At 33.4% G+C, this 21,569-nt stretch overlaps 2 protein-coding genes across 3 annotated transcripts in view; one reads left to right on the top strand and one right to left on the bottom strand.

Annotated features, from left to right (window-relative positions):
• LOC149799360 (26S proteasome non-ATPase regulatory subunit 1-like) overlaps nucleotides 1-21,569 on the bottom strand; it is a 392,984-nt gene that overhangs the window by 281,943 nt on the left and 89,472 nt on the right. The window lies entirely within an intron of this gene.
• Nucleotides 2,443-21,569, top strand: part of LOC149799362 (uncharacterized) — a 30,416-nt gene continuing 11,289 nt past the window's right edge. The window contains exons 1-2 of the mRNA XM_089958685.1: nucleotides 2,443-2,992; nucleotides 3,463-3,980. Of these exons, the coding sequence (XP_089814811.1) occupies nucleotides 3,692-3,980 (289 nt within the window). The 5' untranslated portion in view covers nucleotides 2,443-2,992; nucleotides 3,463-3,691. The remainder of the gene's footprint in view (nucleotides 2,993-3,462; nucleotides 3,981-21,569) is intronic.

The raw sequence follows: 21,569 nt of genomic DNA, 5'->3' as shown, positions 1-21,569 counted from the left end.
AAATTGGAAACAGACAGAATGGACAGATGACGTAACATAATATGTGTGGAAACCAATCAGTGACAGATAGATGGACAAACAGATAGACGGACCAACCACATTATACCATAATATTCTCCACCTTGTGGCAGGCATTTGAAAAAAAAGGATATTTGCTTGAAATGAGTGAATAACATGTATTTCATTGCATGTGTGAAAAACTCCATATTTTCACAATACTTATGTTTATTACCCATGAGATGAAATATATCCATTATTCACTCATAGGAAGCAAAAATTTCATTTTATTTTATGCTTAAACCTACTGGCTAGCAAGATGTACTGTATAACAGTTTGAAGTAGTGGATATCTTTTTGGATCCCATGCAATGTCAGAGGTTTACTGTCCATGTACTGCTGTCTTTTGTGATTATTCGCAGAGAAATTATATGTGATGTGATTTTTATTTTTAACGTAGCTTTAACAATTTTTCAGTCATATCGCTATGATGTCTGCAATGTGGCAGTTTATAGTGATGTCTAGCACTGGGGCATCATGCCACAGACATGTAGCATGATGTCCCACCCAGTCACATTATCCTGACACCAGGCCAACCAGTCCTAACACTAACCTCTAAATGCTAAACGCCAAGCGAGGCAGCTGTTAGTACCATTTTTTAAGTCTCTGGTATGACTCGGCCGGGGATCGAACCCACGACCTCCCGCATCCGAGGCGGACGCTCTAACCACTAGGCCACCGGAGCGGTAGAGAAAATATAAACAGTAGCATAATTCTCCTTCCCAATTCAAAGGAAAACACCATATTAAAAAAACTAAATAATTTGTGTCTCACTGGATTTGAATTTTAGTCACCTTGAACAGGAGCTGGCCATAGTTACCACCTGACCATATAAGAGTCTAGTGAATTTCACATTTATAATGTTATCTGCGTCAAATGTTATAATGTTATCTGTGTCAAATGTTATAATGTTATCTGTGTCAAATGTTATAATGTTATCTGTGTCAAATGTTATAATGTTATCTGTGTCAAATGACAGCTAATGAAAATATATATTTTTTTCACTCAAGCGAAATATAAAAAATTATTCTTTCAGAAAATCCATTAATTCACTGCCTAGCATAAAATAAATAGTTAATTATTAATACTATCTGATTTGCTGGTAACATGAATACAATAATGCCTCAATGGATTGAGAAATCGAGATCAGGTCAAATTCATTTAATTAAAGATCTTCAGATTTTTCTCCATGCTTGACTGAACTACAAAATTCCGGCTGATGAGAATTAGGCTGTAATGAACACTAAGGAAGAACCATACAAATGCTCACAATATAACAAATATTTAAAACATTTTGTAAAATATATACATTTAGTAAATAATTACTGGTTTTCATAGGAAACAATTACATGTATATTCAAGTCAGGGCTGAGTTACAAGAGCAGGATTCATTCAGCTGTGTCACATTCTCCCAGACTGCGAACATAAACAGGCCTCTGAGAACAGGCACCTACTGATCAGAGAATACACGATTCACTATGTATCAGTAATTTGCTGATGATGCACATATCATTACTAAAGGTGAAGAATGAATGCAAAATAATAATAATAATAATAATAATAATAATAATAATGATGAGGACTTTGTATAGCGCCTAATCTTTAGAAGTTCTAAGTGCTTTACAACATTAGACAACACCTATAAGATAAAAAACACATAATGATATGATTACAAAAACAAACACCATGAAATTAGAAAACATTAAAAAAAAAACATGCTGAGAATATTTAAGGTAGGAAACATTATTAGGTCTTTAAGTTTGGTCTTGCAGTTGAAATAAGTGAGTTTTGACACACTGTACCTTATATAAATTGCTTTCAATCTTCAATGGCCATTATGTCATTTGCCTCTTAATTATTTGCCTGTATTGACAAATTATGATACGTATCTCAATATGTACCAACATGCTGCAGTGGTGTATCATTGTTTCAACAGGCAAGAATCACTGCAAAACCACCCCATTTCAAATACCATGATTTAAGACCTAATATGCCCAGTTTTCGTGAACACCTATATCTGTTTATATACATACTGAATTGTATGTACTTGTAAGAATATACAGATAGGGAATGGTATCTGTCATGTTAATATACCAACTAGTTCATAACGTTTGCAGAAGTTGAGAGCAAAATTAAGACACCTTTTTTTTTTGATTGATTAGTTTGTAATGTTGTAAAATTACAAGCAAAAAAAGTTTTCACACTAACTAGTTTGTTACGTCTGTAAAAACCCACAACGAATTTTCAAACAAATTTTAATCTCTTTCCTTTCCATTCCTATATAATTTCTCTTCAACCCCTCCTCCTCCACCAATTACCACAAGAGCAGCTGTTGAAAAGCTTGTTAGCTCTTAATGCTAGCAAATACAACAGGATCCCAGTCTACTGCAGCCTGTTATTAAGACTACCTGCTTGCCACTTAGCCATCAAAACCAATGGAGCCAGTGACAGAAGCATCAGAGACACAGCCTGACTAGAAGGCAAACACAAGGCCCAGGCTTTCTTGTATCATGAATCCAAGATAACATCAAGACACTGAAAGACTATACAAGTTCATGGAATTCAGCATTAAGTGTGTTATATCTCAACAAATATCGGGGATAGAACACATGATATTATATGTACCACTCTTATGATTTATTACATGGATTAAACATATCAAAGCCATCTGGAATACACCAGCTCTAGTAACAATTCTCTCACAAATACACAGGAATTAAATGGATTCTTTGAGACAAATTCGCCACCAAATGAGATCATTTAGAGAAACATATCTCAATCTTTAATATATATAATGATTAGTTTTTCAATTAAATTCTACCAAGATAAGGAAATGAGAAAGTTCAGGAGTGTTGTGACAGTTCAATTCTAGAGAGATTTTAAAAATTTCATTGATGACTGATTGATCTGCATTTCACTGGAATTAACTTAACAAGGTGAGTTATGAAATTGCTGTTCTCACAAATTTATAAAAATAAAACAAAAAATATAATGTCCCATTCATTATAAAGGGCCTACCAATTCATAATAATGACATTAATACTAGATGTATAATAATGAAATAAAATATAAATATCATAACCATGTCACAATTGTACGCATAAGTTATTAAATATAATTTATCCACTTACCTCAACATTTACATTATCTGACATTTGATCATCCATGCTTTTTCATTATCTTTTTTTTAATTTGCAGTGTATTTCAAATCTAGTGCCTACTAACAACTGCACTTTTTTCTACAAGAAAAAGTATTTTTAAAAAGTGGAAAAATTTATACCATATAACCTCTGTAGATGTCTTAAAAATGAGTAAACTGACCAATCTAGCAAACTGATATTTTAAAATGTAATAAAATGCTTTGGATGATTAAAGTCCTTTGTTTTTTTTTTGTTTTTTTTTTCAGTGAGAAATCTAAACCAATGGCAACTGGGTAATTTAACATGCACTGGTACTTCAGAAAATTTACAATCATATTTTGACCTGCTAAAGAATGATTTGCATAAAGAACGACTGTATATGGATATTTTGAGTGACAAGGATATATTAGTGTGATTTAATCCGAGACATGATCAAAAAGGATGCTCCACTGAGAGATATAATAGCCTAAAAACTTAGAAAATTCAGTGTAAAGGATGTCAGCAAACACCAGTGACAATGACGTATGGAATGTGACACACAATTATGCAAATGATTCACTGCAGTTACAAGAGTTGGCAGGCCCAACTCCTCTGCGGTGGGGGCTTCTCTCCCTAATCATATTAATTATGTGCACTGCCCTAGGGAACCTGTTGGTGTGTTTGGCAGTGTGCTGGGATAGAAGGCTTCAAAACATGACCAACTACTTCCTCATGTCTTTGGCAATTGCAGACCTCCTGGTGTCTGTGCTGGTTATGCCATTTGGTATGCTGGTAGAAATGTATGGTGAGTATGCGTCAAGTGTTTTTACTGCTACTGGGAGGGACGCCATGGGTAGTGGTGGTGATGGTGATGGTGGTGGTGGTGGTAGGTGGGCAAACATGCAAAATTGAGTGATGGCTATGACCTGTGCATTCACACTCAATCAATGACCCCGCAAACACCATGTAGCGATGTGGAGACTGATTTACTTGAGTACATGTCTTCTGGCATGCTGATAAAATATACGAAAAGTCATGTTGCATACCATGAAATATACTGTACTTTTGTTTTCTGCAGTATTTCTGAACACACCACAGTATGTAAGGCAGTATACTTCAATTATATTTGGGACTAACAATATCTTTTCTCAGGGAGGGGCATGAATTTTTTAACATTTAAATTCCAGCTTTCAAACAGCTTGAAAAATATTTTGCTTTAAAACACACACCAAACAAAAACATAATCTTACATCCATTATATTATCTAAGAAAAAATACCATTTTCTTGAGAATAAAGAAAGTAAAATATCTTTTATTGAAAGAAAATAGCAGCCCCACCCAATCCATGATCAAAATTAAATGGTCAGAATCTGACTGTAGATGTATTTGTGATGTGTATGTTTACCATTTAACAAGTCGTCATCTAAAACAGGATGATTAAGCTCACACTATAGTTGACATATAGTAAAAGACATGTGGATATTCACAAGCTTGCTGATAAAAAAAAAAACAGGAAGTTCTAACACTGATTTGAACTACTCTATTAACAAGGTTTTTGGAAATTTCTTACAAATTGTCAAGGAATGGCTCTTTTGTTAATTTGTAAAATGCTGATGCACAAATGATCATTTGGAGACGTCATCAAAATTGACCCATTAATATGGAAGTTTTGAGTGGGATACCAACACCCTGAGCAAGTTATTTACCAGTGAAGACCAGTAAAGTTATGACACACTTGTTGAGAAAAAATTTAGTCGACAAGAGAAATTATGTACAATTCAAACAGAAAACAACAGCTCTCCTGAAAGTCTTCAATTGACACCCTGTCTTAAAAAAGAAGAAAAAAAGAGTACACATACTTACACATTAACAGATGCAAGTAAATAATTTTTTTTAATCTGAGATGTTTCCAAAAACTGCATTTGGAACAATTATCTTCATGATGTCAACATTTGGTCGCCATTGTGGCATACATGTCCCAAATATGTACTTAAATATTCATAAATATAAAATATATTTGTAATAATAACTAATTAATTTGTGACAAATACTACTGTTCTGTAAAAAGAAACAAGTTTTGTAATTATTTTATCATGAAAAATGAAAATCTGCTTTTGATATCATTAAATTCATGATAAGATTACTGGGGAATTTCCTTACATTCCTTACTGGCAGAAACTACTTAAGCACCAAAAGAATGTACCATGGTACATACCACCCAAAAAAAACATAATACAGACATCTAATGGTATCCAAGGGACATTCTTACTGCCCAAGCCCTAACAGAACGGATTTGGCAATTAGAATTTGAGTAGAGATTCCACTATGGTCATTCATGTCTAATTGATTAATTCTTTTTCTTTTCCTCAAGAAATCATTTTCCCTAGTCAGTAAAACTGACAGGAATATTCATGCTGTGTTGATGTCAAAAGATATGGGGTACAATAAGTTAGTTCAGTGATTAAATTATATCTTGTACATGTGTACAACCAACTGCCAGTTTCTGCTGTTTTCTACAAGTGCAACTATTGTTTAATCATATTTATTCATAAGGCCATCTTACCCTGAATTGAAAATTGCAAACATTCCAAATTACAAAAAATATTCAGACTTTCTTGCATGCTTTACATTAATAGATCAAAGGCTAAAAGCGATGTAAATGAATCTGAAGGAGAAAATAAAGTTCTTTCACCATGTTTGAATTTTCAAAACTGCAAAAGTTAATTACTTGTGTCAGGGTAAAATCTTTGAAGTGTGAACAAGCTCTCAGACCAATATAATCTTTAAAGTACAGCTGATATACCCTACTGTACAGCTACCAAGAAACTGAAATCATTCAGAAGCCTGTTGTGGATGCCATGGATGGAAAAGCCCAATAGCTAACATTAACCTGAATTGAAATAAGTATCTATATTAGGTGCTGGTACTTATTTTATTGAAAAATCTGTCACTTTTTAAGATTACATCTTAATCTAACTGAAATATAATCATAACTGCAAAAGTTTAAATTCAGATTTCTTAATCAAAATATTTTGTGCATAAATACTGATTTAAAATGCATGGAAAACATCAAATATACTCTGAAATTAAGCCAAAAATTTTCAGTCTTTTGAAATACTACGTGGTTAGAGAAATCGTTAATTAGCAGAGGAAATTAGCTGTACTACAATATTAGCTTGTCCTCTCTCAGTGTAAGGACTCTTTCAGTTTGCAGACAACAGCTATGAGAGATGAATACTTGTTATAGGATATGCAACATATGGTACTGCCAAATGTTGATCAGTTTACATGTATCTATTACATGTAAAATCTAAATTAAAAGTATAAAACATTACATACTGTAACTGACCAACGCAGCATCATCTCCTTAAAATTAGAATGCCCTGTTTGAGCATTATGTCAGTTAAATTCCTTTCTGACAAGTGACTGCCTCCTCACAGAGGTATTATTAAAAATAAAGTATCAGGCTGAAAGAACATTAAAATGTCTTTTACCAAGTAATGCAAGACAAAGTTTTATATGGTCCATCATTAGAGTCCTTATTAGAAAAATCCTAAACAAATTGAGTTCGATACTGTCCATCACTGGTTTCCTTGTCAGAAAAATCCTAAACAAATTGAGTTCGATACTGTCCATCACTAGATTCCTTGTTAGAAAAATCCTAAACAAATTGAGTTTGATACTGTCCATCACTGGATTCCTTGTTAGAAAAATCCTAAACAAACTGAGTTTGATACTGTCCATCACTGGATTCCTTGTTAAAAAAAATCCTAAACAAATTGAGTTCGATACTGTCCATCAATGGGATCATCATTGTTGGTGACACTTTTGCATCATTTTTTTGCAGACCCATAATTCTCACAAGCTGCTGGACACCAGACTGTGCAGAGCTAATTTTAATATTAAAATTATTATAAACAAATACCATACCTACCTATAAGTCAAAAAAAACCCCACAGATCCTTATCTGCTCTTACATCATGTGCCATCAGATCAGGGTATATGCTGTGTGATCTACTGATTGCTCCAAACAAACTGCATAGACCCAGATCTGCCAACACATTATGCAACCACAGATATGGGTCTGTGCAGCCGGTAGTTAGATAAGCAAATTTATATGGTAGCTGTCAATCAGTTTATATAAAATTATGTATTTAAATTAAATAAACAAAAGTACAGGCCTAGAATTTCACAAACTTTTTTGAGGCCAGAAGGTCTATTAGACAGAGATTTACTAGTCCTGCTGATTCTTCACTGGTCCTTCCCACAATACAATGATGACAAATGAAACATTACTAGCCATCTGACTATTGAAATTATGTGAACTACTTGTCATATAGGAATTTTACTAACCTCAAACTATAGGACTACTGCTATTAGAAGCCGTGTAAAATATATACAGTACATAGGTTTTTTTTATACCGTAACTATTGCTGGCTAAAAAGGAATAAAGATTTCATGTTTTCACAATTCGATCTTCTGCCAAATAAACACCTACTGGGTTATGTGCATGTGTGTGCGGGCTAATTCCTTATTACACAGGAATTGACCAATTATGTTACTCAAAATTTTAAATTACTGCACCACTGCTATCTCTACCAAAATTAAGTAAAATCTCATACCTAAACATAGCTGATAAGCAAATGAATTTTTTATCTTATATATGCAATCTCTCTCAGATGCATGAAATTTATAATTCTGAAATTGTCAACAATTTACAAAAATCTGCCTCATCTGACAGACAGATCTCTATCGCTCACATAAAAAACTCATCATTAACTGAATTCAGGATGAATCAGCTGTAACAAATGTTACTAACTGGAACCAAAAGTTTGCCTTTTTTGCTGCAGGAAGTCGTCTTGAGCATATAGATGCTTGACATTGTTTTTTATGTGTTTCAAGCATAAAAAGTATTCAGATTTTCCAATGTCTGTGCATTGTTGAAGAACTGAGAAGCAAACGTATTTATCCTTCATATTCATAGAGATGGATATGTATTCAGACATTAAACTGATTGATATTTTTTGCTGTTAGGGTAGTTGACTGTACATACTGGTAATGACTGATAAATACTTTTTAGGGGCTCTGAATGCTTAAAATAAACACAGATCATGGCCTGAGATTCATCTCTCAAGATATGCACCTGAATAGTGTGAAATGCTGATTGACATTTTTTGACAACTTAACTTCCAATGAATCACAATTTCATGACCCTCTATTGTATGTTTTTCATTGAGAATGGAATATAGTTTCTAATGAGTGAGAAAGTATATCTCATTAGACTGATAAATCAGAACCAAAAGGCATACAGATGTATTAAGTGTGGGGGATTTATAAGAGCACATGATGTTAATGGCTTGAAGCTTATGGTAATAAATAGATTCTGAGGAACCTAAGGTATGACTATCGTGCAGATCATATTTTCTATGATGCAGTTATTGCTCAGTGGAAAAGGACTGAAATGTAACTAATTCATCTATCAGAAAATGCAATCAAATTTCTCACTACCATATTTACTCACTTATAAGTTGAGTCAAACTGCAAACAACATAGCTCATGATTTGCCATAGCATAATGCGCCTGCAGAACAGGGTCTATGTTGTTTGTTCTACTGATTACTCCTTACAAACTGCACAGACCCAGATCTGCATTATGCAACTGCAGATCAGGGTATGTGCAGTCTGCAACTGGACTTGTCTCATAAACAAGTACATACAATAACTCTCACTGCATTAAAAACTGGGAAGGTTTTGGTAATTCGTACAATGCAGATAGACCTGAAACAATAAAGTAGTGCAATGAGTGCAACTTAACAGCTGTATTCATTTTTTGCAAGTCAAAAGGTGTAACTGTCTGATTCTGTCTGCTACAAAAGGACAACTGAACTTTTAGAGTACCAGTGATGAAGAATAACAGGTTACAAACCAGAAGTCTATCTTTAATATTTCTCAAAATACTTGTTTTGTGATAAAAGAAACAACAAAATCCAGGGGGGTGGGGCACAAACCCTGAAATCATCCCTGGAATGGCATCCTGAATGGTGCTATGGAGATGTGTTGCTTACCTAACTTTTAAATACAGGGTTCAATTGCCATGTTCAGTGGCCCCACACAATCAAGTCACTCTGCCTTCTATTAGAACACCATTTTCACTCTCATTATAAAGCCCCATATTATATTGCCACCCATTATAATATGGGTTGGTCCCTCACTGTGAAGTCACTAGCAATACTGTCACCTATCACAATGCAGATTACTCCCTCATTAAACCTTTGGTATTCTGCCATCTATCATTATGAAATTCTTGGTATAATGCCACCTATATTAAAGCAGAATTGTCTCTCACTGTAATGCCCCTTGATGAAATGTTACCTATTATAATGTGGTTTCGATGGTTACAATTAATTAGTATGCATTTGTTTTATTATAGCCACTAACATATTTTCCCTTTTAGTTTTTGACTCACATTCAAAACAAATCACTAGTGTTTTAATAACATTAAGTACTAATTTTTCTGTTTAAATGAAAAGAGAGCTGTGTACGTATTTTCTCTGACTAATTTATATATAATCAAATCAACAGCTACCTTATAAACATAGCAGGGCTTCAAGTAAGGGAAATATGGTGCTCTCCTGTAAAAATACCTACACACTGATGACCTCTTTATTATGATAGGTTTTTTAATAATTGATTAAACTGCCTCAGAGAGAGATTTCATTACCATACATCCCAATAAAAACTCCTCTCTCAATGTTTCACAAATTGTCAGTATATTTTTTAATCCCCAAAAAACTGTGCACACAAATATATTAATATGCTGCTTAAATTTTCATTCGCTACCTCAGGGTGGGTACTTGAGTTGATGTAAGTGGGTGGAAGTTTTTCACATATTTTGAATGCAGAATCAGTATTAAGGTACATAAAGTGCAAATCAATCTCTGTGATTCAACATTACCAAGTCCATTAAAACCAATGGATAAAGCCTGTAGCTATTAGAAGACTGATATATTTCAAATGACCTCAAATGAACAAATGTACTCCCACTCTCATAGTATCAAGACATGAGCAAAACCAACGGAAGCTCAGGAGAGACTATTATAGCTGAAAATTGCACCATGATTTCTTTGTGGTCATGTGCCAGACTAGTGATATTAAGGGGACAGGTTTGAATCCTACCATCAGAGTAACCAAGGTCTACCACCATTGTGTAATTCTTGTATTCTATCTGCGTGGGTACTAAAAAAACCTCCAAGTGTTGCAATGCCATAAATCACAAAACCAAATTGAAAATTCACTTACATAAGATCTGAATAAGATAAATGGTTATCTTCCTAATACCCATATTACATCTCCAGCAAATTCTCTCCATAAAGAAGCAGTACTGATGCCTATCTCTTGGCTATAACATTAATCATCATTAATTTGGGAGTCCACTTGTATGGTGGAAATTCTCTAGGTGATGCAGCCCACCAGAAAGAATTACCATTACTTTACCAATGATACAAGAAGATTGGAATTATTTGTTTTCACAAAAGTATCTCATAATTAATTACATGTATCTTTTATGGGTGAAGAAAGAGAAATGAAAAGAGGCTTTGGTTATCGAATATTTATCTTGTACTTCTCAATGCTATAGGACTCATGGTACTAATTATACAAAATTATACAAAAAAAGATTAGAACCAGTCTAGAGATGGGTGAGTATAAACTGAGATATTGATTTGAATAGACATGGTTGGTTGATAATGAGAAGCAAAAATAAGTATTATCTTTTCAAAGCTCATCCTATCATTAACCTAAAAATGTCGTGGATTTTTTTTTTAAAGATAGTTTAGGAACTCTAATTATGAAAGTATGAATTCCCAATCCTTTTTGTAAATATACTGCTGTTTCTGGCCAAAATTATATTTACACCATGGAGAGTAAGGGCAAGAACTGATATAAGAAGCACATGACCTTTATTAAAAATCTAAATATACTTAGTTCACAAAATTTTTTTTGTTGCTGGAACAAACAAAATGATGAAGCAGAAGTAAATCAAAACATAGTCACAGATACACACATTCTGGATCACTGAATACCAATATTTTCTTGGAATTATGGTCAATAACAGTTAATGGTATACAGTTTAAATCAACCACAAATAATTCATTCTGGAAGAAAATATCAGCAAGAAATATGTGTGTCCATTCAGTCCTTTGGCAAGCAACAAATTGGACAAGTATCGTGAGCTACAACAACAATTTGAAAATAAATGAGTTTTTAACAGCTTGTCCTTCTTTTTAATTGAACTTGGGTTAGTCTTGGTAGCAGACCTACACCCCCCTTCAGTCATTAATTTTAATATAAAAAGGGGCATGCCAGCAGATTAGCTAAACAAATTACCTAATTACTGTGATGCTTTCATCAACTTCAATTAAGTTTACCCCATCTTCGAATCTGTGCTGACCTTTTGTATTATCATGAAATATCTAAAACACCTGTCAATGATGTTAACCCAAAGGGGTATAGAAAGTTGCCTGAAGAAGCAGGTGTCCCTTATATACAAGTACATTTGTCTCCAATAAGATCATGGTGGAAGATCTACAAGTCCAACCTACACATTAAAAAAAAATCCCAATAGACAGGATTCTACACAAATAAAAATAACAGACAAATACCAACTGTTGAGTTTCTTTGCAACTGGCTATACAGTTTTTGTTGAACTTATATAAAGTTCTTTTACTGAAAAGCCTGATATTGCACTGATGTGATTTATATGTGAAGTTTCTGGAATAAATATTGTTCAAATTAAAAATAAGTCTTCTCCCACACACCTTGTTCCACCATTATTCTTTTATATTAATACCATTATTCTTTTATATTAATGCCATTCACTCTACCATAAATCTTTTATGTTGTTTTCACATTGTAATTAATTTACTACATATCTGTACTTGCACTTCATATTCACCCATCTTAATGCATTACCCAATAAAAAGTCTTTTTAAAAAAAATAATAACCAGAAAGTTATTCAAGTGCAATTATAAAAAGTTCAGACAAGGAATCAGTGATCCCCATGACCGAATTTGATGAGAAAAACTTTAATTTGGGGGATAAAATACTAATCATTCAATGCATGTATGTGTGTGTGTGTGTGTGCTTGTGTGTTCATGCATGCATGTGTCCTTTAACTGAAGGCTACAATTAATTATTCTTTTTTAAATGTTGTTGTTCAAACAAACTAAGCATGTAAGTAATACCTCAAACTCATTTCATGCATATTTGACACAAGCTTCTGCATCACTGGGAGTGCTGTTATTTGAAGTAAGACCCCAGGCTCAGCATAGAGAAATTTGGTTACATCTAAATAATGCATCTATGAAGTTTCAACAAAAGTTGCTGTTATACAGGTCATGTAAGCATTCATCACCGATTATTTCAGTAACACATGTCATTTTGTATTCTATTACCTTTAAATAGCAAATATTCTCTTTATTTGTAAGTTCATACATTAAAATTCCTTTGGAAGGTCATTATTTACACAGCCGGATTATTTACACTGCTGACTAGCTTTACGTATCCCCAAGAAAGACACACAAAACAAAATTATTTTATACAAGAATTTTTAAAAATTCAATTTTTTACTTAAACCAAACTCAAGTCCAAATCCTTCTTCTAGGACATCATCATATGACACATCCAAAGGTAAAAAGGTTGCTTTCATTAATCATCTTTTATGATATGTGGAAGAAAGCTAGCTTCAGGCAAGGGAAAGGTCCAACAGTTAACGATCTTCACTTTGGGCCGGTGTTATATTCAATACCTATGCAGTTTTCACAAATTTTTTTAACTGCACCACATAATTGTTTACAACAACAGCTTAATCAGTTTTGATATTCTTTCACTTGCAAGCAAAACAATGCATCTTTATGTACACATGCTTTATCACTATCTTCCCCATTATAACTCCTAAGATTTAATTAATTTATCAAGTGCATCTCAAGATCTGCAAGAAATATAGAGCTGGCCTCAATGATAACACACATCACTCAGTCTGGCATATAAATTTGATGTCAGTGATAACATACATATCACTCAGCCTGGCATATAAAGTTAATGAAGTGATAACATACTCACATAGCACTCAGCCTGGTGTATAAAGTTGATGTCAGTGATAACATACTCACATATCACTCAGCCTGGTGTATAAAGTTGAAATATGCAATAACATAGATTTCACTCAGCCTGGCATATAAAGTTGATGTCAGTGATCAAATAATCATATCACTTGCCTGGTATATAAAGTTGGCCATAGTTATAACATGGTTGAATATAAAGTTGATGACAGTGATAACATACATTTTCACTAGATTGTCATATAAAGTTGACCTCAGTGATAATACTTACTTACATACCATTCAGTATGGCATATAAAGTTGACCTCAGTGATAATACTTACTTACATACCATTCAGTATGGCATATAAAGTTGACCTTAGTGATAATACTTACTTACATACCATTCAGTATGGCATATAAAGTTGACCTCAGTGATAATACTTACTTACATACCATTCAGTATGGCATATAAAGTTGACCTCAGTGATAATACTTACTTACATAACATTCAGTATGGCATATAAAGTTGACCTCAGTGATAATACTTACTTACATACCATTCAGTATGGCATATAAAGTTGACCTTAGTTATAGCACAGTTGACCTCAGTGAAAACATATTTATATTTCACTCAGCCTGGCAAATAAAGCAGACCTTAGTAATAACATGATTGTGTATTGCTCAGTCTGGCATTAAACTTGATCTCAGTGAAAACAAACATACTTATCATTCAGACTGGCATATAAACTTTGCCAAAGTAATACCATACTTGTGTGTTGCTCAGTCTGGCATTAAACTTGATCTCAGTGATAACAAACATACTTATCATTCAGACTGGCATATAAACTTTGCCAAAGTAATACCATACTTGAAGCAACGTTCTAGACAAATCTAGTGTACTCAACCTCACATCAGCTGGCCCTTTGTTGAATACTTCCATATCAACACAATTTGTTATTCAAACAAACAGTAATACAATTTTCTGACTGATTCCACAGAGCAAGAAGTTGGAGGAGTGTTGGTGAATTGCAGGCTATAAAAAGATTGGCAGACGTCAATTTCCAATTTTGTTTTACTGAATTATTTCCACTGACTACCATCTCAAAGTGATTCACAATCCAGCAGAAGTGGCTAGAAGCATTTTGGGTTTCAACCAAAATACAAACAACCTTTGGAATTTTGTGAAAACATGTCATGTACTGTGGATATATCATATACTTGATGCACCATCCTTTATTTCATAAGAAATGACTATTTGGAGACAGGTGCACAGGTTTCTCAGTGGTCAATGTGCCAATCTCACAAGACAAAGGGTCTGTATTTGAATCTGACCACTGAATTAGCAATCATCATTGTTGTGTGTCCTTGTACAAGACACTTTAACTGCCTCAGCATACTGGTGGTGTTGTGCTGTAAAACACCAAATCAAGATAACTGAAGCCAACACATCAAACCAAAGTCACCTCCATAAGATGCTCTCTTTTTTTATGTTAGAGATCTCAAAATTCCCAAAACAATAAAAGGGGTATATATATATATATATATATATATATATATATATATATATATATATATATATATATATATATAGAGAGAGAGAGAGAGAGAGAGAGAGAGAGAGAGAGAGAGAGTTAAGGACATAATTAAAACTGAAAAATTAACCAACAGGTCACACTGCTATATAATCAATAAATTTGTACACTGAGAATGTGGTCTCTCAAGACAGGTAGTCTCATATAGCAGTGGTCTTTCAAGACAGGTTTTACTGTACCTTGCCACACACAAAAAAAAAACTCAACATAACTTCTAAAGAAAACACCCTCTCAACAAACTGGAATTGTTGACAAATATCTAAGTCTACACCACCTCTATGTACATGGTTCCCACGTTTTTCTAAATATAACTTTGATGGTATTTCCCAGGTTTCTTCAAGGATGAAATCAATTTTTTTAAGGTTAACATATGACCACTGCTGAATGGAATTAAAGAACATTTTGAATTATGAAACATGCATTTTCCAAATCTGAAGATGTTTCTCTTTCAAGACACTCCAAAACATATGTCAGAAAAGATGAGCATGTACAACAACAAAGAATGAGTCACACAAACCAAATCTGACTATATTCCTATAAATTGACATTTAAAGCCATTTCAATGTACAGAATACAAATCCTAACTTCACTTTGCTGACCTGCATTATGTTGCTACGTGGAAACAACATAATGAGCATAAGTTATTTTGTTTCCTTTCAAACCTTTAATTGTAAAGAATTCTAGAGCAATATATGTGCATGTTATACAGAGTAAACATTTCCTATCACAGTATGAAAAAAACTCAATAAATGCAAAGTATTTGAGTCTTATCTTGTAACAAAAAAAGTTTAACCCTGATTTTATGCGCCAATACAATCTCTAACAAGATTTTTCAAACAACCTAAACTCCTGAAGACAATTTGGTTAAAAATTTCATCATTTGTAAATATTTACAAAAGGGTTGATTTCAATTTTGACAAAAGACCTTCAAAATGATATACTGTTGTATAAACAAGAACTGAATTTTCTGTAACATCAACTTGCCTTCTTGTATTTCAATAAACCAGTTCCAAAACCTTTATTGATACATGGGCTCTAATCATTTCTCAATACTGTATATAATAAAAGGGATGACAATTACCCATTTCTCCAAAGTTCTTTTCAAGATCTGAAACCAATGTTTCAAGCTACCAGTCACTGTGTAATAGTTTCACACCAAAGTTCAGCTCAGAGATTAGAAATTGTTCTAATCCAGGTTTCCTCCAAATATTCCAACCCCTTTTTTCACATTTGGACATTTAGGATGGAGTGCGGGTTCTGAGCAATTAAAAATATACAGTCTAGTCTGTCAGCGGATTAGGGGCCCCGAGTGGCTGAGTGGTCTAAAGCGCTCACTGTTCCGAATCACTGCCATCTCACCTCTGTCTGTGTGGGTTCGAGTCCAAGGCTCAGCTAGCGTGGGTACGTGGGAAAGCCTGCCAGTAGCTTCTCATGGGTTGGTGGTTCTTCCCTGGGTTTTCCAGGGTTCTTCCTCCACCAGTTATACTGGCTGCCATGTATAACCTATCTTGTGCTGAAAAATGGCGTTAAACCCTAGAACAACAACTGTCAGCGGATTAAAGACATAACGATTATAATACTTGCCATTTTTGAGAAATAAATAATTTTCCTACCAATCTTATGCATGTATAAGTCGATATAACATAGCTTAAATTAGGTAGGCCCACTGGTAATCTATCTTATTTTTTGTATGCAATATTCTGGTTAGAACTCGATAAATTTAAGTTGCAATCAATTCAGTTACGATTCAATTATGTAACTGTTTGGATGTCTAGTCGTGGAGGAAAATTCCTGGGGTTTTCCCGATTTTCATAAATATTTGCAAAATTTAAAGACTTTTCACTGTCAGGGAAAAAAAATTAATATTTCTCAAGACTTTTCCCTGATTTCCCGTTGGCATGGGAACCCTGTATGCCCTGAATTTTTATTAATCATACCTATCTATCTTCAAGCAAGTGAAACAAAACTATATATTTACAAAATTAAAACAATTTTGTGTCTCTCACTGCCTCAAAATCTACCAATTTGGAAAATTCTAAATTAAAATTTAATTCAACTTTGTTTCCATAACAACTATGCTGGCAGCCATGACAAACAGTTGGTTCTCCAAGCAGGAATTTTATACCTTACTTTTTGTAAAATGGATATATTAGCATCAACTTCAAAAGACTTTTGTCTTGATTTATAGCTGATGTTAGATTGATTCTCCAAAACCAATTAATGGACAAATGTCATACTGCCAGTATATAATCTTTTTTTCTTCAAATTTCTCAAAGGCAAGACATAATAGGGCAATATAAAATCTTAAAAATGCAACCCTATTGCAGAAAACCTCGTGAAATTATCAGTGCTAGAAGGGCATATATCATTATAATAGTCACACGTAAGACTAGGCTGGGGATATTGGCTATTTCTTAAAGCTTTTGCATGATGGTTATGAACATGTCAATCTTAGATCAATGCAGAATGAACAAATTTTCAAAAGTTTTGTGTATGATAAGCCTTACATTGCTGGCAATTTTGAGTCTTTCACAACCAAAATAGAATGCAAGATAGTTAAGCCTTCAAGCTTTTTTTTGAAATGGAATAATTGTAATGTAAGCTAGATTTCAAAACCAGATGACATTTTAAATTTTACAGATGAATGCCTGCCAATATTTATTTTGTTTCGCAGAACCTTAAGTTAATTTTATCCAGAGCTATCATACATAAACAGGAAATTCAGTCTTTGACAAATAGTACTGCAATAAACCAAAAGCATGGAATACTTTTGGCAAGTGAAATTCACTAATATTCTGCTGGAAATATATAGTTTGACCTTTTGTCTTCAAACTGTATCTCAAATTTAACTCATTCAGCTGCTTCTCCTTTATCTTATATGAACATATTGCCATCCATTCAAACCATAACAACAAAACAAAACAAGAAAAATGAAGAAGAAAAAAAAAGAGTAATCAAGAGTAATAAAGACCAATAGTAGGCATAAGATGAACATGTATATACATTTAAGAGGTAAAGTGGCCATTGGACATTTTAATATTAAATAATATATTTTTATATCCTTATTAATAGGTTTCATAAAACATGAAGAAATAAAATAAAGCATTAAATAGATTACAATATGTGTATTCCTCCTTACATATAAATGTACTGTACAAATCTTGACAGGTTATTGCAACTTTTTATTACTGTTGTATTAAGAACACTAATAAAATTCTCAAGGAATGTTTACACCTATTGTTACAAGGTACCCGGTTCTTGTAGGTTAATTGGTGCAAGTTAAGTTGTTGCTTTTTTCTTCTCACTCCACATCCATCTATGATCTCCATCATGCAAAAGACAGACAGGAAAGTAGAGAGGATTTTGATGAAATTCAGCACCTTGCTTAAATCATTTAGAAGACAGGAGTTATTAGTTTTATTATTTTAATGATTATTCAGGGGAAATTCATCACCAATTTAGAGAATATAGAAACAATAGCCTACTACTGAAACAGAACCTAATGTTGAAACAATATTTATACATGCATATTAATGCACCATGGGTGGATCACAATTTGATAAACCAAATTTCAAAAACCTTTCATCTAGTTACTACCTGCTTTAGTTCTAATAAAAATGTGCAAAATGAGCACAAGAGTGTTCATTACAACATTTCTGGTTAGAATATGTAACTATCAACTTAAAAATAATTCATGACAATCAACTCATAAATTCAATGCGGACTTTAAAAAAAACCCAAAAACTATAAGATCTAAGGCTGTAATTTTCAAGACAGCAAAAATATAAGCTGTGGATACTATGTCCACTCAAACAAACAAAAAAAACCAATATCTCATCTTCCAACAACAGTAAAGGAGATTAGGGATATCTTCATAAAGAGCAAATGTTCCCTTGTAATTTCCTTTGATACCATTATGTCACAAGCAACAAATTTTGTTTGCAAGGCTTCAATAGCTTCATTTACTCTTAATAAGTGAGCAATGATTAAATGACTTCATTATCGATAGTGTGATATATACAAGAAGACTTGATGCAGACAATTCATATTCTCTGTAGAGTGGATTTACTCAGGAAAACCCCAGGAAGACCCACTGACCCAAGGTAAGCTACTGGTAAACTTTCTGATATAACCACACTGGCCAAGCCTGTGATTTGAAACCATGCGAACTGAGGTAAAATATCAGTATCAGTAAAGGTGAGCACTTTTGACCACTTGGCCACCCAGGGCCCCAGAAATATAACCAGAATTCTGTTTTTTGTAAAACAGTGGAAACATCATGATAAAAGCATTCTTTATTGGCAAGCAATGTTATAATGCAAACTAACTGACTTAGACTAACTCTGACCAGTATTCAACTCCTTGGGCATATGACAAAATGTTTGGGAAAAGTACATGAACTGTCCAGCCAGAGAGAAAAGTATCAGCATATCAGCAGATATTAAGGTCAATGACAGTTCATACAAGTGTCTGCCTGGTGCTAATTAAGAAGGAAATCTTGGCCATTACCAATGCATTTCTGAGGATTCCTAAGACTTGTTTGTTCACAGGATTTGTACTCAGATCTAAGAAAAGCTGCACAGTATTTAAAGGATACCTGTAATGATATTTTCTTATACAAGACCGCATTAGGTAATTAACTAAAACCTACAACAATATTCTTGCTGTAGTAGGCAGAGTGCATTAAACTGAAAACTAAACATACAGCTTGAAAATACCTCTATAAAGGATAAAAATTAGTTATTACAATAATTTTGACAGTGTCTGCAATATGAAGAGCTAATCCAAATGTTAGACCTGCAGCTCAGAAATCTCCAGAAAGGATTAAAATTAGCTACTATAGTAATTACTGCAGTAGGAAGTGTCTAATTATAAACCTGTAGCTAGACTGAAATATTTTTTTTTACTCACATAGATTGCATATATGAATATTTGCAATTATTCTTATAAGAAAAGAACTAATGCAGTGTATCCCCTAGGGGTGCAAAACTAAGAGTAAAAAATCTTCTTAGTGTCAAAACTGGGGGTCAGCATGAGTAAAAAAGCAAACTTTGGTATCAAAACTGGGGGGGGGGTTCAAATTAAAAATAGTCTCTGAAGCGCAAATGAAAATAGAGAAAACATTGATTTAATGTCTGATTCATTACCTCAAGAAATCTCAGTGGCACCACTTATCCTAATAATTATTTCCCAAAGTGCAAAACTGCTTCAAAAATTCCACCATTAAAAGAAAGCAAGCTTTACACAAACCTAAAGATACATATCCTGAAATCCTTCATCAACAAATTAATTAAAAAGGTTTATTCAAGTGCCTGAAGTTTTCATTCAGGGAGATAACTCATTACTGATATATATTCCCACCCCCAATTACCACCAAGATATTTACATAAAATGCCTTCCTTCAAGAGGAAGGTATAATGGTCAGTCCATCTCCTTGATTAAACTGTCAGTGGTCTGAGTAGATGACATTCATCACCATCTAATGGAGCAAAATTAGATAGGAATCAGAATTCTACTCAATGTACCAGTCTAATTTTGATCCAAGGTGACATCATAAAGTCTGCACGCAACCAGATTTATATTGTCTGAGCCAGTCTATTGGAAAAGTCCTTCTAAATTCTAACACCATCTATATAAATGTACAAAGTGCCACTGAAAAAAAAAAACATGGAGAATATTTATTTTTGAACAAAATCTGAGAATTTTCAGACTGGATGAAAAATTTTTAATACCATTAATTCTCACCATACATGAAAATTACACTTATTTCTGCACTTCTGTAAAGCAGTCAAACTTACCATCCTTCTACAATACAATTTTTCATGGGTCCAATAAGGGATCAAAAGCAGAACCATTAAAATATGAATGGGCCTCTCTCTTAACACAAAATATCAACAAAGTCTTTTACAATCCCAATTAAAGTCATTTCCCCAAAAACATTTTATTCTGAATCATTAAATATTTATCGCAAAATGATGGGCCATGATTTTTCTCAATCAACATGACAGATTTGGAATTTGTTTTTGATTGGAATTCTGTGTACCTACAGGTTTCATTACAAGCATGAAGGAAATCTGAGGACTCTGGGTCCTCAAAGGAACTCAATTCATCATTTACAAGTTAACTGCCTTGCGAAAAAAAAGCCTCAGTGGATAATGATCCCACATTTTAATTTAGATTGAATACACAAAAGCATGAGAGTAATTAATAAATTTGCCAGTGGTCAACAATGTGAGAACTGAATGCTATTCCCTAAAGCATGCACTCATCTGATAAAATACAGAATTCCCCTTGCAACACACACACACACACACACACACACACATATTGCCTAATATTAGATCTGAAGAAATAAGTTAAATTCAAAAAAAAGATTTCTAGTATAAAATAAAGCAGAACTCACAAATTCACGCATTAGTAAAGTTGAGAGTCACTATTTTAAGGTCAGAACATGTGTATTCATTGCAAGCAAACAATTATGAATTACAGTTTCAAAGCTAAAGATACACACATCACAAGTAAGCACAAGGCATTTGCTTGGTCCCTGAACATTACAGTACATCCAGATCCAAAGAACAAAATTCAAAGTAACAGAATGAGAAAGGATAAAACTGAATTTATCAAAATTTTAAATATTATTTTTGCTGTGTCACTACAAATTTTTAAAAACACCATTGTGGTAAACCTAAAGCAGTTGTAAGA

Source organism: Sinohyriopsis cumingii, chromosome 5 (assembly GCF_028554795.1).
Source record: "Sinohyriopsis cumingii isolate HCF-2022 chromosome 5, ASM2855479v2, whole genome shotgun sequence".
NCBI classification, from domain to species: Eukaryota; Metazoa; Mollusca; class Bivalvia; order Unionida; family Unionidae; genus Sinohyriopsis; species Sinohyriopsis cumingii.
Note: the sequence above shows the minus strand (reverse complement) of the source record. Positions and strands in the feature narration are given on the sequence as shown.